This window comes from Saimiri boliviensis, chromosome 4, assembly GCF_048565385.1.
Source record: "Saimiri boliviensis isolate mSaiBol1 chromosome 4, mSaiBol1.pri, whole genome shotgun sequence".
Taxonomy (NCBI): domain Eukaryota; kingdom Metazoa; phylum Chordata; class Mammalia; order Primates; family Cebidae; genus Saimiri; species Saimiri boliviensis.
The window spans coordinates 152009282-152028166 of NC_133452.1; the positions used below are offsets into that span (position 1 = coordinate 152009282).

General features: G+C 37.7%; 2 protein-coding genes across 12 annotated transcripts in view; both read left to right on the top strand.

Annotated features, from left to right (window-relative positions):
- The window catches only part of RNF182 (ring finger protein 182), a 128815-nt gene extending 114195 nt beyond the window's left edge, over positions 1-14620 (top strand). For all 10 annotated transcript variants that reach the window (XM_074398468.1, XM_074398470.1, XM_074398469.1 and 7 more), the window contains one exon: positions 7891-14620. In XM_074398468.1, the coding sequence (XP_074254569.1) occupies positions 8102-8845 (744 nt within the window). In that variant the 5' untranslated portion in view covers positions 7891-8101 and the 3' untranslated portion in view covers positions 8846-14620. The remainder of the gene's footprint in view (positions 1-7890) is intronic.
- Positions 1-18885, top strand: part of CD83 (CD83 molecule) — a 197843-nt gene that overhangs the window by 37701 nt on the left and 141257 nt on the right. The gene's annotated exons all lie outside the window — the stretch shown is intronic.

Genomic DNA, 18885 nt, shown 5'->3' on the forward strand with positions numbered 1-18885 from the left:
AACTCAGAGGGAAGGGATAGTCTGCAGACACAAATTGAGGGGCAGTCATCATGTCACGGTATTCAAAGCTACTGGAGGAGATGAAACAATCCAAGGGAAAGAGTGCAAATGAGGGCTAGGTAGTTCTAACATTTAGGGATTTGATAGAAGAAGAGCTGGCAGAGAAGGTTGAGAATAGTGGTCAGTGAACTAGGAGGAAAATTAAGAGAATGTGATGTCATGGAACCTATGAGAATAGATAGTTTCAGGAGTAAGGGTTGTAGTCACTGGGAAGAAGGTGAAGGACAGGTGAGACAAGATAAGGGCAGAAAAGAATGCATTTGCCTTTACAATCAGCCTCTGCTTTCAGGAACCTTGTCTTGACTGTCTTTGCATCCCCAGCATCTTGTACATGGCATGACATTTAATAGACATTAAGTAAATGCTTGCTCAATAATTAAGTGAAAGTGATAATATCAGAAGGGGCCTATATCATGAGTCCATCAAGAATTAAAACCTAACCTAACCAGGTGCAGTGGCTCATGTCTGTAATCCCAGCACGTTGGGAGGCCGAGGCAGGAGGATTGCTCGAGGCCAGGAGTGTGAGACCAGTCTGGGCAATATATCGAAACTCTGTCTTCACAAAAAATAAACAAAAACCCCCGAGCTCAACTGTTGCTCTTTTAAGTAAGTTCTATCACAGTTGAAGACGATTTTTCTGTCAATCACTATTGATGAAGGGCAGTTGGTGATTTCCAGCCATGGCTTTGGGAGTATAATCATGTACTTTTTTGACCAACAAATCTGTTACTTCTGTCTTCTCAAAGAAAACCAATTACAAAAAATTAAAGAGTTGTTTGGAGGGAGGGAGAGCGTGTGTGTGTGTATGTGTGTGTGCACGCACGTGTGTGTGTGTGTGTGTGGTGGGGGTGGTATCCTATATCAGTTCCATTTAGTGAAATAGGCATCAAAATAATCTACCTAAGTTTGAAATTGTAGAAATGGTACATATAAACTATGCTAATTTCTTTAGACATTTTAGTTTTTCTTGTTAAGGTTAGAGAGTTTTATTAAACTTTAGCCAAAGGAAATTACGAAGGAACAAGTTAATAGGAAAGAAATTTGTCTAATGGAAGAGGATTCAGTCATTTTTAATAATGTAATTTTCAGGCCATATTCTTATTAACTATGATTTTAAGTTATATCTTTGTTTGCCTCTTCCAAATAAAGAGTAAGGTACTAAGCAAAAAATCTAAACTTACAAGCTTTATTTATTACTTCTTAGTGTTTGCATATATAATATAAATAAAAGAGAATGACATTTCCCTCTCAACTCATCAGATAGTAGAAATTATTAGAATATTGGCAAATTGTGCTTTACTTATTATCTGCTCTATCTGTAGATGGAAAACCTATGTACTTTGATACTATATTCAATGCATATTCTGTCTACTACCAATTTAGAATGCTGAAGTACCATGTCAATGGATCCATTATTTCTAAATTTCTAGTCACATCCATATAGTGCTTATTTATGTAAAATATTTATACCTAAACGATTTCATTGAATTCTGACAATCACTTTGTGAGGCAGATTGGTCCAAGATCACAGTGTCAGAGCCAGACCAAATCACGGTCTCCTGACTCTAGATGCTATGTGCTTCCATTTTAAGACTGCCTGCAAGGGGTGGTCATACTTCTGGCTGCACATCTAGGCTCTTGAAGAAAAAAGTGGATGTGGATACCTAAATATAGGGTGGGGAGTACCAGTTTTTTTCTCTCTTATTGCTGAACATTTATTGGTTTAAAACTGCTGGCAGGCCTGGGAGTAGTGGCTCATGCCTGTAATCCCAGCACTTTGGGAGACTGAGGCGGGCGGATCACGAGTTCAGGAGTTCAAGACCTTCCTGGCCATGGTGAAATCCTGTCTCTACTAAAATACAAAAAAATTAGCTGGACGTAGTGGCATGTGCCTGTAGTCCCAGCCACTTAGGAGGCTGAGGCAGGGGAATTGTTTGAACCTGGGAGACGGAGGTTGAAGTGAGCTGAGATCATGGTACTGTACTCCAGCCTGGCAACAGAGAAAGAATCCATCTCAAAAAAAAAAAAAAGTGCTGGCAAACAGCACAGCATTAATCACAACTCCATATATAAAAATAGTGGCCTCTCTTCCAAAATTAATAACTTAGATTGCTAGGTCATTAACTTGGCTGTATCCTAATAAATAGATTATGACTCCATCAAATTAAATTGCTTGTTCTTAGAGGAGTGGGGAGGTAAGAGTTTCAATTGTTGAGGGAGGCCTTCTGGAATTGCTCTTTATGCTGCCAAACAACCATTAGGGGTTATGGGTATTGTGGGTTGAATTCTTCTAGAGTCAGCTGATGGTCCTTCAAGAATGAGCACTTGGGATTTGTTGAGCCTATTCTTTTTAGGGTTTTTGAGTTGGAGTCTTTTATTATAGTGAGAAGGATTGTTTTTAATGAAAGATGTAGTAAAACCCTTAATTCCAAGACCATCATCTCTACAAAGTTCAAATATTGTTAATGTTCCCTAAAGGATAACTGTGATAATTGGGACTGAGGCCAGCATATTATTGTTAGTAATTATTAACAGTAATGCGAGTCCTTCAAGCTCTAACTAGAAGCCAGTTTCTGAATTGCTAGGTGGAAAAACTGGACTTTCTTGGAGGTAGATGCTGCATATGTGGTTTAAGCTTAATTTGGGACTCAGGCTCCATAAATAATGACGTTAGGAGAATAGGGTTTTATGAATGAGCAATTGGGTGTCAGAGAGATGGCAAGTGTGTAGTGTTCTGCCTTTATACTCACAAAGAAAAATGATGCTACAAGTGCAAGAATCTCTCATATGTTTTTGAAGATAGAGTTATTAGTCAAATAATTTAAGACAACATAAAAACTGGTGATCAAGAAATGAAAGTGTTTGAAAAATGATGCTCCATTTTGCACAAAAATAAATTGAACATAGAAGCAGATATTTAGCACTATTTCTAAAAACAGAAACCATAGATAATGAACATGACAATACCTTAACTTGTATCAGTTTTCTTCTTACAGATCCCTTTAAAATATATTATCTTATCATCTAGAGGCAGTGTTTACAACATTTATTTTCCCAGATGGGAAAAGTGTTCTGGAAATGAGAGTTGAAATTTGACAGCTGTCTTTTTATAAGGGGAGAAATATAAACTCTCCTGTTGATGCCAAATGAAAATGGTTGATAGATTCTATGAAAATGATTTAGGCTACATGAAACCGTATATGAAGTATTTTGAAGAGGCCAGGCGAGGTGACTCATGCATATAATCCTAGCACTTTGGGAGGCCGAGGTGGGTGGATCACCTGAGGTCAGGGTTCAAGACCAGCCTGGTCAACATGGGGAAACCCCATCTCTACTAAAAATACAAAAATTAGCCAGGTGTAGTACCACATATCTGTAATCCCAGAGACTCAGGAAGCTGAGGAAGGAGAATCGCTTGAACCCAGGAGGTGGAGGTTGCAGTGAGCTGAGATTGCACCACTGCACTCCAGTCTGTGTGAGGGAGTGAGACTCTATCTCAAAAAAAAAAAAAAAAAAAAATTTGAAGAACTGAAGACCATCCTGGTCAACATGGTGAAACCCCGTCTCTACTAAAAATACAAAAAATCAGCTGGGCATGGTGGCACGTGCCTGTAATCCCAGCTACTCAGGAGGCTGAGGCAGGAGAATTGCCTGAACCCAGGTGACGGAGGTTGCGGTGAGCTGAGATCGCATCATTGCACTCCAGCCTGGGTAACAAGAGTGAAACTCCATCTAAAAAATAAAAAAATAAAAAAAAAATAAAGAACTATACAATTAAGTCATATGGACAGTGAAGTAACACACAGCATAGAGCCCTGGATAGACAAACAATAGGATCACAGTGACAGCTCTGGTTTTTGCTTTTTTGTTTTTGTATTTTTTGCTCAACTATATTTTGACTTTTTTTGTTCTGAGTTCTTATATAATCTTAGGAAAGATACTTAACTTCGATGGATGTTCATATACCTATTATGTAGGAATTATAATTTCCTCTTACTGTAGTAGAGGTTATACAGTGTTTCCAAAATTTTTTAGCTTTTTAAAAAGACTTGAATTAATAGAAGTTATTATAATACAAATTATTAAAATTTATGCATGGAAGAATACATAGAAATTGTATTTTGACCAACAGTGTCTAAAACAAAACTTGCAAGATCTGTGGATTGGACAGCTTCAAAGTTCGTAAAAGAGTCTTCCAGGTAGGCTGGAATGTAACTCACTGATAAATGAGATAATTTCTTCGGACAGAGATTGGCTTTGGATTAGTTTGGAAATAGTTTAGCATGCTATTTTGGCTATCTATTGTTACAAAACCACCTCAAAACTAGTGGCCGGAAACAACAGCCATTTTATTTGTTCATGAGTCTGTGGCTCAGCTTTTCTACTGGGCTTAGTGGGGCACATTGTTCAGCTGCTCTTTCATGGGGTCACTCATTCAAATGGGTGTTGTCTCTGGTGGTTAGTTGAGGCTGGATGGTATCTAATGGTCTCACTCACATGACTGGCATTGGTACTGGCTTTTGTCTGGGCCTTTCTCTCTGTGGTTCCTCATCTTCCGAGAGGCTAGCCTGGACTCTTCGATGGTGGCTTCAGAATTCCAAGAGAGTAAGAGCAGAAGCTTCAAGACACCCTTAGGTCACAAATTTGCTTCAAACTCTTAATGTTTGTCAAAGCAAGTCACAAGGTCAAGATTTATGAGGTGGGGATAAACAGATTCCTCTTTCTGTTGATCAGATGAAAAGGTCACATTGTAGAAAGTGGTTTGTATAGGGCTGTGGAGAATTATTACATCCATATTTGCAGACAAGCTGCCACACATGACAGGGGCTAGGGCAAAGAATATTTAGATACGATGGTCTATTAATAAATTTAAAAATTTGAAATAGAAGAGTTACATCATGAAAAAGTGGGGAGGAAGATCCCAAAACAGTTCAAGATCCAAACAGCAAAGGCTCAAGACAATCTGTTAAAAAAACACAAATGTTTTTAAAATGTAAACATATAAAGAATTATTATCTAATGGATTTTGGATTTAACTAGTATATAGAAATACAGCTCTCCAAATTAAAAGGTAGAACTTGAAAGGCATTGCTTAGGAAAAACAGCCAAAGGCAAAGGAAAATGATTCTCAAACCCTTGAGTATCCGGTTTATGGATTCTTAGAATGAGATAGTTTGCAATAGAGGAAGTAAAACAAAATATGTGCAAAATGGAGACTTCTAAAAGTAAATTATTTACCATGAAGAAGTTATGAACTTAGGGATGAATATCAATTTGGTATATATCTTTATGTGATAGTCACTGAACATGAGTAGGCATATTTTTATTGGATATTTGAATATTGAGTATTTTCTTTGCATGCTACTGAGAAGTCCCTTATATAAATTTTTATAAATACGAACATTATAATCACAAAACACTCTATCTTAACATATTCAGTAATCTGATAAGAGTATTTCTGTAACAAAAGAAAGCTTTGTTTCAAATAATAGCTCTCTATTGTCAGGGAAATAATTTAGATTCACATAATTATCAGCTAGAAATTGTGGCTGGCCCAACATAGAGTGTTACTGCTACTCTTCTAATGGTTGGAAGCTTGGTACAGAAAGTGGGAGTGTGACCCACTGACTGTCAAATGCTGATGTTCTAATGTGTTCTCACATATGCATAAACACTTACGTGTCTATGCTAGCTTTCTGTGCCTCTAGATGTAATTTTGCCTGGTTATCTTCATTGGATGTTTTACTTTTTTTCTGATGTCTTTATGCATGTGTTTACATACTTTCTTTTCCTTTTTCACATGACTTCACATACCTCAGTCCTTTCTCTGGCAATGGGGACAGATAAATGCTGCTAACCTTACTGGGCCATCAGCTTTCTAACCTGGATTTTAGAGGACATTAAGGCTTGGTGGGGGTGTGGCTGCAAAGAACACATGACATGTTCCATTTGGGTGGGCCTAGGTCTATGTGTGGCTACCAGGGGTACTGTTGTAGGAGTCTGTGTTCAGCAGGGAATGAATGGGAGCTTTCCAGGTGAACAGATCACTAGTGAACTGCCAGAGGCTAGGGACTGTCCCATAAAGGGAGCTAGGATTGGGTGTGGTGACCAGGATAGAACTCCTTCCTATTCTTTGGCTGTCATCCTGAAGATGTCCATCTCACAGGAGGAAGAAACACCAGCCTTGTGGAATTGTGAGCAGGACATGGTCATGTTTTGCAGTGAGATGGGCATGTGTATCCTGAATGGGATCAGGATCAGGAATGAGGAAAATCATTAGGGCACATGGAAGGAAGGGAGAGAGAAGAGTTGATGTTTGTGTCTGTATATCTTTTGTGTGTGTGTGTTAGGCTGGATACATAGAGATTGGTTCATGGTTCCAGTTTTGAAATACAGGCATACATACACAGTAAACTGTATTTAAAAAAATCCTACCTAGATTTTGGCTACCAGAGATTCTATTGATTGACTTCTTTTTGCCACTGCTACCCATTATACATTCTTGTAGAATAGGAAATCCATTAAAAATTAAAGTCTTAAATCAAAATAAAGGTAATATGTATTAACAAGTCAACTATTCATGATTTTTAAAGTTACCTAAATTCAGCTACCCACTGCCTTTCTCTGTTAGTGCAGTATGATCCATAGCAAATTAAATGTCTAGCGCAGCTACACTCTTCCCTCAGAACTGTTATGGCAACTTTCTGCTATTATTGCTTGGAGGTGTGCTCAGAAATTCAAATGTATTTTGATATTTTTCTAAGCCAAACATAATTTAAGGTGAATCAACTTCCAAAAATACCATATATATTAAAGCTAATTAAAAATAATTTGGAAATTTTCTATATTACTGCTCTCTTCCATTAGTACTGAAATTGAGAACTGACTGTGCATATGAAACTAACATTCAGCCATTTGTCCAAAGCTGGTAATGACCAGTAATAGTAATAGTAAGGACTGTAGATTGTATGACACTTTCCTTTTACTACAGAGAGTTTACGTGAAATAAAGTAGATGAGTAAGTGAATGTTGAGTATTTCTTGATAACCATGCACAAGTGATTTCTTCATGTCTAGAGACATAGCTATGCATGTTTTATCTGTGTTTACTTCTCTTTCTTGGGACTTAGACTTGACTTGTTTATAATGCTTATAACGGGTGTTATATGCCTCATTCTTCCTTTAGTGAACGTATATGCACAGCTGTAGTTTTCAAGACTGGTATTGAAACAAAAAATTGAAATGGAATAGTCAAACAATAAAGGCACTTATATAACAGATTTCTTTACACTGAGAAGGTGAGAACAGTCTGCTCTACTTAAATATGCTCTCATCTCTATCAAAGCACTCTCTGAAAACACATTTTTAACATTTGTCCTTAATATTCCCTTTTGTGTATTCCTAAGCACTATTAATGGTACTTAGACACATGATATTTACACCAACAATACTCTGAATTAGTCTTGTATTTCTGATACATGTCCCATTCTCTTTCCAGAGGCCAAAATTTGTTACAAATTTCAGAGTGAAAACCTCTTGTTTCTAGACTGAAGTATGTTCTTGAGCACATAGCTAGCTCTAAACTGTCCTTTATACTCATTAGGATTCTTAACTCCTTTTTCACTATCCTGCTTGTAGACTGAAACAGCTAAACATGAAGATAACACTTTTCTGTTCTGGGGACAAAAGCATGTGAAAAGCTGAAGGGGATTTCACCTTCGAAGTCTATTGCTTCTAATCCTTGAAGCTCAGAAAATTCCATAAAACACTTTTCAGAAACACCTTTTCAATGAACTGTTCATTACATTAGAATCTCTTTTCTTCTTTACAGACCCTTCATGTGGCCTTTATAAATATGCATTTGAGACAGAGTTATATGCAGAAGTTGAAAATGCCTGGAAGATTTCTGGTTTCTTTCACTACTTTTCCTGCCTTTTTGCGTCGCTGCCAGATTTGGATGATATAATATTCAGAGGGGCAACTTAATCAAAGCCATTCTTCAACAAGACACACGTGGCAGAAGATTGCCCACATAATTCAAGATGGCCAGTCAACCTCCTGAAGACACTGCAGAGTCTCAGGCCTCTGATGAGCTCGAGTGCAAGATCTGTTACAATCGTTACAATCTGAAACAGAGGAAACCCAAAGTGCTGGAGTGTTGTCATAGGGTTTGTGCCAAATGCCTCTATAAGATCATAGACTTTGGGGACTCCCCACAAGGTGTCATTGTCTGTCCTTTCTGCAGGTTTGAGACATGCCTGCCAGATGATGAAGTCAGTAGCCTGCCGGATGACAACAATATCCTCGTAAACTTGACTTGTGGAGGCAAAGGGAAGAAGTGCCTGCCAGAGAACCCCACAGAGCTGTTGCTCACCCCCAAGAGGCTGGCCTCTCTGGTCAGTCCTTCTCACACGTCCTCCAACTGCTTGGTCATAACCATCATGGAGGTGCAGAGAGAGAGCTCCCCGTCCCTGAGCTCCACTCCTGTGGTAGAATTTTATAGGCCTGCGAGCTTCGACTCTGTCACCACTGTGTCACACAACTGGACTGTGTGGAACTGCACATCCCTGCTGTTTCAGACATCCATCCGGGTGTTGGTGTGGTTGCTAGGTTTGCTGTACTTCAGCTCCTTACCCTTAGGAATCTACTTACTGGTGTCTAAGAAAGTCACCCTGGGGGTCGTCTTTGTCAGCCTGGTCCCTTCGAGCCTTGTTATTCTTATGGTGTATGGTTTTTGCCAGTGCGTTTGTCATGAATTTCTAGACTGTATGGCGCCTCCTTCTTAATTGGTATGCAAAATAAGAAACTGGACACATTGCCCTGTTTGAGTATGAAGTTAGATAATTTATAATTTATTTTCTTTTTTGTTCTTTATGATTAGTGTCCATGACATTTAACAAAGCTCCCTTGGCCATGTGTTGACTCAATTGGTTTTCCTGCAGGCTGGAAGTAAAAATGTTCATTTCTACTAAAGGTTTAGCAAAATTGTATAAGCTCACCCTTCATGGAGCATTGACAGCAGTGAGTCTTCCCAGAGAAAGGGTAGGGTTTCACTCAGCACTGCCAGACAGACAGTAGGATTGCGGTGTGTTATGTTGTAGGGAGAGTCGGGAATGAATGGATCCCTGTTTTCGTAGTCATGGACATTCTATGATGGCAGTTGGACATGAGAGGAAAGTTGCCTGAGACACATCTGTTACAAAGTGTGCTCCCTCCCTACCCGTAAACCTGGTATTGGAACACCCTGGAATTGTCTTCAGGTCTTTGTTTTCTCTCTTAAGTCACTCTCTGTGGTCAGTGTTCCCACTGAGATACTTGTTCCTTCTGTGCATTCTCCCTTGCCAAGAGGAAGCTCAGTTCCACTCCCTTGGGTGGTTTCAACTGAATACCTGTTTTGCCACATTACTCAAGGGAATGAAAATCATTGAGGAATTTGCATCACAGTCAACTTCGTGGCAGAATGTGGCTGCTTGTCCTTGAGACACACTCTTTCCTCCATGTCTGTTTTCCTCTCTCCTTAGTCTTCTCTGAGAAGAATGGAGGAGAGTGAACTTCTCACAGAGCAATTATTCTTCATGAAACCTTCATTTGAGTCTTTCCTTCTAACATCTTAGTTTTGGTTTTTTAAACCACATTGCTCAATCAGCCTTACCAGTTGTCCGGAAAAGGTTCCATTTAAATTAGCTGCTATAAATTCATGAAGACTTTCTTTTTTTCCCATTATATATTTTGTTCCATTAGGATTTACTTAACTGAATCTTATAACATTTCGAGGTGAACTGTGGCAGTGAAAACCCAGACACAGTTGAGATACTTTTGCTCACAGTTTGGAGTGCTGAGAACCTAAGTATTTTGCTGTATGATACTGAATTGTATCAAAATATGATGGTTTAGGTTTATGTGCGAGACTTTGTGTTGTAGTCTAGACAGAGGGGTGGGCAAGAGACATGCAAAGCGGATGCTCTACTTGAAAAGACCCTTCAAGGAAGTAGAATGGTGGGGGCAGAGTACAGCTTACCGCGTTGCTATCCCTGCTGCCTTGGAGTGGGTTTTGGACTGGATTCAAGTTCTTACACAATTTAGTTTGAATAAAAGCATAACCTAGGTGATTTCAGTTAATGAACTTCTTTTCATGATGTAGGAAAAGTTGAATGTGTATATTTCTGAGAAGAAATTGTTTAGCAGATTACAAGTTGGCAGACTAGAATGTTCACAGAAACTGGGCAAAAATTTTTAAAAGCATTTTAGTCTCTAAAACCCATTACTAATGATTAACATGAAAATATTTGTAACTCTTAGAAAGGGGGCATTACTAAGATGACTTTAACTTGTTTGTGATGAAATCTTTGTTGTGTCATGCAGGTACAGTGCACCCATTCCAATGTCTGTATTCAGAACAAATTGACATGACTGGAATAGCAGTTTGATTCTAATTGTAAAACTAAACTTTGGGAACTTGTATGCCCAAAGTAAGTAGGATGAAAATATATATGGGATATGGTCCAATGAATTTAAGCCCCAAGATACAGCTAAGTACATTTATGATTTCATAAAATCTAGTTTGGATAGTATTGTGATGCAATTTCCAGAAAATTACTTGTGTTTAGAGTAAATATCATGTTTAGAAGATGTTTTGTGGTTTAAATTTATATATTTATAAGTTTTTTTAAAAATGTGCGTTTTGTCTGAAATGTAACACTGAGTAAATTGGTGAGTTATATAATGAGATTTCTGGAAAGCTCTGGACGTGGGTACTATGTGTTTCGCTTATCTGTATAATGTCTACAATGATAAATTTGTGTCTCTGTGTATTGTGGGCAGTCTTTTTTTCTAGTTAATTTGGCTTTAAAGAGCAATCTTTGTATGACAGCAGAAAACTCTTCATGCTATTGAATGAAAAAAAGATAATGCTTTAATATTTTATTCACTGTGATACTGTTTTGTTTGTCTATTAAACTGTTATTATTTCCAAATTTAGAAGTTGGTTTCTCTGACATATGGTTAAAATTCAGTTATGACTTTGCACCTCTGTTAGCTTTAGATAACGGCAAACATGAACTTTCAGAAACATTAGTTCAGCTAAGCCTTTATCATGCCCATGAAGACTTCAGAACTTTCCAACAAAGGGGACTTAACCCATCACACTTCTAAAAGGCCTTCATAGTTTTTTTTTTTTTTTTTTTTTTTTTAAGCAGGGGAGAATAATTAGGGGAGACAAAATAAAAATATTGTCTTTATAAATAAATTCTTCAGTTTTAGTTTGTTTGATTTCATTTCCAGGTTTTGTGTAACTACTCAGCAAAATAGAATCCAGTTTTTTTGGGAAATCACTTACCTTGTGTGGTCTGGGAAAAAATTTTAAATTACATGGTATCTACATATGATCATTGTTAGGCAAAGTAGAAGTAATCTGGGAATATGTAGCAGTTCTATGCTTAGGATAATTAGTGAATTGACACCATATGTTAATCAAGAATAATGGTTTCATTCATTTCTGAAATGTTTATGTAAATGAGCAAAGAATCAGCTTAAAGAAAGCAGTTACCTGTATTGGTCATAACTTACAGAGTGAACTCATGCATATCTGCTGAGAGACCTGAAAGCGATGTGTATTTGCAGATTGTAAACAGATACCGGGCTTCAAAGACACCTTGAAGAAATGTCTTAGTGTGTCAAACAGGTAGTTCCAAAGTCAAATGAATCCTATTATTGGTAGGCAAACTGATGTAGCCATTATAAATATGAGCTCTGTAGTAGCTCATATTTATACCTCATGGGATACAAATGAGATGCAAATGAGTTAAGAGAGTATAATGGAAGCAAGCTAAGTATAATGGAAGCAAGCTACAATTTTATGTGTTTCTGCGTTTTTTGAGACTTGCTCTTTCTGCCTACTCTTCTTGGTAAAAAATACCTCCATTTGCCTTGATTCCTTGGAAATGCCATAGAAACACCACATTATTCCAGAGCTTTACTCAAAACCAGTGAGTCTTGGTAGGTCCCTCAAAGAGTTTAACCATTTGATCTCCAAGTTAGAGTTTTGTGTGCTTTCTACATCTTTGCCCTTTTATTAGATGTTTCCTTCTCTCTACTTAAATACCCTTTATGAATTTTTACTCTTTTGCGAGGAACCATAGACTTAATATTAGGTCTTTCCTTACACATTTACTTTTGTGTAAAAGAGATTTAAAACATGAATAAATGTTGAAATTTGAGTAAATTCCAAGTGAGTTCTGGAGGTAATAGAGATTCAGCCCAATTCTTGATACCATTTCAATATGTGGTAGACTCCAAATTGGCATATACTCAGTGTACAGATATTTATGGTTCTGACATGAAGGTACTTTAAACTTATGAATAAAAGAGTCAAAAATTACATCCTGTGTATGCTAAGTAGGGATCTGTGTATTTTTAAAAGTGGTTAAACCTTGATTTAATTAAAACAACTGAAAAGTCACAAGCATTTTAATTAAGAATTTATTAGATATGTAACATATTAACACTTTAAATTGAGAGGGTTGGAATTACATGGGAGAAAGCAATGTACTCTGACAGTAGGTGGTTTTGGATCTTGTTTTTCCTGTGAAGTGTAAAGAAAGTTCTTTGTATATTTACATTCACAGTCACATTACATTTACATTTTTATTACCTCAAGTAAGAGGTCTGGCCTGAAGACATAGCTTTGGAAGTCTTTAGCAGTTCTTCTTTTTTTATAGTCTGTTTTTGTAAAAAAAAAAATTCAATTGAAATATAATTGTACATATTTATGTAGTACATAGTGGTGTTTTGATACATATATAGTGGTCAGATCAAGGTAATTAGCATAGCCATGATGGCACACATTTTTTATTTCTTTTTTGGGAACTTTCACTATCCTCCTAGCTATTTAAAACTATATAACCTGTTATTGTTAACCAGGGTCATCCTACACTGCTATAGAACACTAGAACTTACCCCTCCCATCTGGCTGTAATTCTGTATCCTTTAACAAATTTTTCCCCATCCCTCCTTTCCTCTACCCTGCCTAGCCTCTAGTATTCTTTTTTACTTTTTAATTCTAGGAGACCAACTTTTTTTTTTTTTTTTTTTTGCTTCCATATATGGGTGAGAACAAAAAGTGGTATTTAACTTTCTGTTCCTGGCTTATTTCACTTAACATAAGGTCCTCCAGTTCCACCCATGTTGCCATAAATGATAGGATTTCATTATGTTTTATGTCTGAATAGTATTCCATTGTGTATTATACCATATTTTCTTTACCCATTTATCTGTTCTTAGATACCTAGGTTGATCCCATATTTGGCTATTGTGAATAGTGCTGCAGTAAACATGGGGGTGCAGACTTCTCTTCCATACACTGATTTCTTTCCTTTGGATAAATGCTCAGTAGTGGGATTGCTGGATCACAGTTTTATTAGTAGTCTTTTGAGAAACATCCATACTATTCTTCGTAGCAACTGTATATTCTCCATAGTGACTGTAGTAGTTTATATTTCCACCAACAGTGTATTTCAATAGCAGCTGCAGGTGAGGGGGTAGAGAAATGTTGAGGCCCAGAGAGGACTGAGAGGCTGAGCTCTCCAGGTTATAACTCTGAATGCTCAGTAGGGGAGTGGGCACAGTCCCTGTCATGGTGCTGCCAGAGGGGAAGAATGGAACTGGAGGCAGCGGCGTTAGGATAATTAGGTGAACACAACAGAAGCAGATTCATGTTGGCATAAGAAAGAAAGATTCTTCAAGCTTATTTCATGAAGATTTTCAAAGATATAGAAAAGTTGGGAAACTTTCGAGGTAGGAGGCCGCTCTCGCAAGGTATGGAGCTAGGTGCAGATGCAATGTGGCTCTCAATACCACCTTATGGATAGTTGTGTCCCAAAGGAAGGATGAGAATAGCTGCTGAAGTCCTAAAGAGCAAGCCTAACGCAAGCTGTTGGTACACAGGCATTACACAGAAACCTGGAAGTTGAAATGGTGGAATCCAACTTGCCTGGACCAACTTTATGGGTTCTGCTAGTAACGTTTTTATCCATGGATGGCTTGCTTGGGTATGGAGAGTCGGTTTGACTACACTGTGAGGAGCAATTTGTGGAGCAAGTTCTCAAGAAGCAAAGGACTCGGAATTCATGCTTGAAGAAATGCAGGCAGATCTGTTTTAAATGGAGTTTTTCATCTTGTAACAGGCAGACCTGCTAACTTAAAACTAGAGTTTTTAATGACCACAGCAAGCAAGCATGCGGTTTGGCCCTTGAAAGGGTCTTTCCTCACCCAGGCTGTAGTGCGGTGGCCCTTTGAGGCTCACCACAGCCTCAAACTCCTGGGCCAAAATGATCCTCGGCCTCCCAGTGGACTTTGTAGACAGCCTGATATGGAGTCTCAAGAAGATTAAAAAATGTCTCCAATTTCATTAAATGGCTGCAATCCAAAAAAAAAAAGAAAAGTTGGGAAAACAGAATAATTACCACCTGCACACTTGCCACTTAGAATCAACAGTTAACCTTTTGCAATATTTGTTTTCTATCTCCCCTAAAAATAAAGAACTTCTTCTAATTTGACTAAAACATTATTATGGTATCTCAGACTGTAAAATACTTTTCTAATGTTTAATATCCATTTTTCTATTCTCAAATATGTTTTGTAACTTAAAAAAAAACCAACCAACCAACCAACCAAACAAACCCAAATACCAGCATCTGGTCAGGTTTCACACATTGCCTTTGGTTGTTTTATATCTTTATTCTCTCATTCTGGAATAGTCACTCCACCTTGTTTTTCCCATGCCCTTGACTCCTTGAAGAAAGCAAGCCAGTTACCTTGTACAATGTCCCACATTCTGTATTTGGTGGTGTTTAATTTCTGTTCCTGTATTTTTTGTAAGCTGAAAGTTAAGTCTATAAGCTTGATTGGACTCAGATTTTGAGCAACAAGTTGTCTGAGTCACCTTTGTATCACATCACATTTGGAGGCATAAAATGAAAGGTGGCCCCTCCATTCAAAATACTCAGTTGCATCACTGAGTTAAGATGGCCTCCCTACTTCCCCTGTGCACCTGTAATAAAAAATCTATGAGGTGACACTTTGGATTCATGCACATATTATCTTCCCTAGCAATTTTCACCTGATGGTTTTAACAGCCAATAAAGATCCTTGGGTTAATTATAGGTACTTTGCTTTCCAGAGATTTGGAGTGTTATTCTGGTGAGAACTAACTTCTGCCTCACTGGAGGTTTTTAAGCAAAGTGGTCCAATTACCGACCATCACCTGTATAATGGAGAAATTAGAACCATGGAAGCCAACCCCTGTCTAAAGCGTCAGTAAATCTTAACGTTGGGATGCATCACTATAGTTCCCCAATTATTGAAGGAATAAACTGGAATGGAAATCACAGCCTTTTATCTTCCAATGTACTTTGTATGATCTCAGAGGAGAAAGAAGTCCAAATCATCTGTGCAGTAATTTTTTTTTAACCTTTAATTCACTGGACTCTAATCTTGAACTGGCCACTCTCAACCACTCTCCTGTTGATGTTTCATAAGCAGCTCTCTGGTCATCTGCTGAATCATTATTCCCTTGAAGACTATGTACTCCTTTTTCTCAATCTTTGTCAAATATTAAATGCTTTAGACAGCTCTCTTTCCTTGCTATTCTAGTAATTAGTTCACTCCTTCGTCTGTTTTTCAGAGTGATCCTGTTTGCTCAGAATAACCTCTTGCCTGTTGTCTGACCATTTCATCCTTCTTAAAATCCCTGCCAGGCAGTGGGTTCCTCCGCAGCATTCACTGTGTGTTCCCAGTCTTGATATTATTCTGGAACTTTTCTGTATGTGCACTCCCTTTTTTAAGATCTTTTTCATTCTTCATAGCAGCAGGTAGTATGCAGGCAGGGAATCTATCAAGTCACACAATAAATTCTGTAGTCTTTAGATAATGTTCTCAAACTTTTAGTAAGCATTATTTTTTAGTACATGTATGCTGTGCAATTCTAAACTGAAAGTTTGTCCCTAATTCTTGCTAATACAATCCCAGTTTGGTTAAGCCAATCATGAATTATCTCTTGGTCAATGCATATATACTGGACTAATGTCAGATAATTCTGAGTTGGCTTAATGTTAAATCCTTCTCAGTAGTTTAGAGTAAGTGAAACTTTTTGTTGTTCCATGTCTACAAATAAGAGATTATTAACATAGAATAACTCATCTTTTAACATGAATTTCAAAAGAGTTAGAGTAACATTTTAGCTATGAAATGTTATTTTTAATGCCACATAACATTAGTCAATAAGTGAACGTCTGTTTTTGTTATATGCTGAGCCAAAATCTCCTGTGGTCTTTTTCTCCCATTTTCTCTGATTAATGTCATTTAGGACATCAGTGACCTAGTGCTGTCATTGCCACCTTCCTCCACATCTCCTGTACACATATGTGCACACACTTTATATTTCAAGAAACAAAGCTCTGCGAAAGAGAACCACATTAGTCTTCCACTAACTGGGGCATTATCCATTTAAGTACTATTTTAAAATGTTTTTGTGATGACTAACAACTACATTTATGACCTCTTGTGGAACAATGGATTCAGCTGCTGGTCTCAGAGATAATTATGCCCTCTTTTGCAATATTCACCATAGCTGAGCAATGGAGATTATCCCTAGCTACACGATGGAATGGTTGTTGTCACTGCTTCCATTTGATGTGATTTCTTTCAAGAGATTTTAGTTTGAACTGTGTAAATCTATGGCTAAATTTACTGTCATTACAAATTTTTTTTTGGTTAGAGTTTTAAAAATTATGAAATTATTTCTCGCTTGTAATTTAACCAACTCTTAATCACCAGTTAAGAGGGAGTAAATAACATGCCCTATTTTTGTGGGATTTGTCTGCTGCTAGAGTGGAGAATGAAGTGGTCATTGGGCGACCAAAGAATATTAAATTCTGTCCTTGAAACTAGGGAGGAAGATGGCACTGATAATTACCTAACTTTTGGTATAGTTGGGATACTTCCTTGTCCCCTAAACCTCATGTTAAAATTGGATCCCAATGTTGGAGGTGGTGCCTAACAGGAAGTTTGAGTCACGGGGTGGATCCCTCATGAATGGTGTTGTGCCATCCTCCTCATGCGAGTGAGTTCTTGTTCTGTTAGGTTCCCCCAGAGCTGGTTGTTAAAGGAGTCTGGCACTTCTCTCTCCCTTGCTTCCTCTCTGCCCATGTGATCTCTGCACACATGGGCGCCCCTTTGCCTTCTGTCATGAGTGGAAGCAGCATGAGGACTCCATCAAAAGCTGAGCAGACACTGGTGCCATTCTTGTTGTACAGCCTACAGAACTGTAAGCCAGATACATTTCTTTTCCTTATAAATTACCCAGCCTCAGACATTCCTTTATAGTAATGCAAAATGGTTGAAGACGACCCTCTTTTGTACTTAACTTTATATCCCAAATGAGAACCTTGCCAGAGTTTTTGATACAAAACCTAAAGATTCATTATTTTAACTCATACTGTTGACCACTTGTGATACATAACATATAAATATTCCTTGACTCTGACATTATATTCATACATATCACACCTCATTGGAAAGATATGAAGACAATTATAATGATTCAAAGGCATATCTCATTAAAACAGTTGTTTTAAAATGTGTGACATAAAACATGTCTCAGTAGCTGGCCCGGGAAAGGAGGACTTCCTGGCTGTGCATGCTCAGAAGCTGTGCATATGCGTCTTTCTTTTAGAGATTCTCATGAGTGTTATTACAGGAAAGGGCCTGAGAAGTCGTTTAGTTAAAGAAACTTGTTTAGCAGTCTAATCCAATGTTTCCCCAAACTTATGTAACCATGGAAATCTTTCTCAAAACATCTATTAATGCTTTGTGGCATTAGTGTTCTGTGGAGCATATTTTGTGAAATCTGCAATAGAGAATTGATAAAACAGTCATAATATACTATCTGACTGCAGACATAAATCATGAAACCAGTGCAGGAATCTAAAAGGCAGTCAAAAAGTCACAATTCGGCAGTGTGCCCCAGTAGAGTGGCAAAGTGCAAAGGGGCGAAGGAATGGACCACCAGGAGCTTGCATAGAGAAGGAGTGTTTTTCATTTCGCTTGTTCCCAACATAAACAAGTTACAATGAACAATTCTTATCAGATTTTTACGGAATGATACATTCAAGCTTTGTTTCTAGCCCTTACTAAACATCTAAATGTATGTAGAAGAGGGTTTCAAGTGGAATAGTTAAGTGCTAGTTATTTTTTGAGCCTAGGAAACTTCCACAGCTAATGTTCAGAGTAGATCCAATATTCCAACTGTTGGAAAATGTGTACCAGCTTTTTAAAGTTTTGGTCATTGAATGTTAGGCTGGAAAGATTTTATATGTCAGAGTCTAACTGCCTTGTTTAAAATAATAAAACAGTATGTAGAAACTGCCTTGTTTTAAATGATGAAACCAACACTTAGAAATGATCCCTCACACAAGGGCAAGAGATAGGTTCTAATAATGGCCACTGAAGTCCAAGTCTGCTTCTTACTCTACACTCCCCTGTCTCTTTGTCAATAGCCATCAATTAATTTTTTCACATAGGATTACTGAATTATAGACAGCAAAATATGCAGTGGGACAGAGATTATTTTATGCCAACAAGCTATGTCTAGCTACAAAAATATGTAATGAAGATAAGAAGTAATCACCTGAATTATTCAATATCCCATTTTGTTCTCAAGAAGTAAGGCCAAAGCATGTGAGAACAGAAAATTCATTCATAAACAGACACAGAGCTTTATCATATATGAGCAGGCAGCTGCAGTCATCAGGGAAAGGAAGAGCATTGAGGT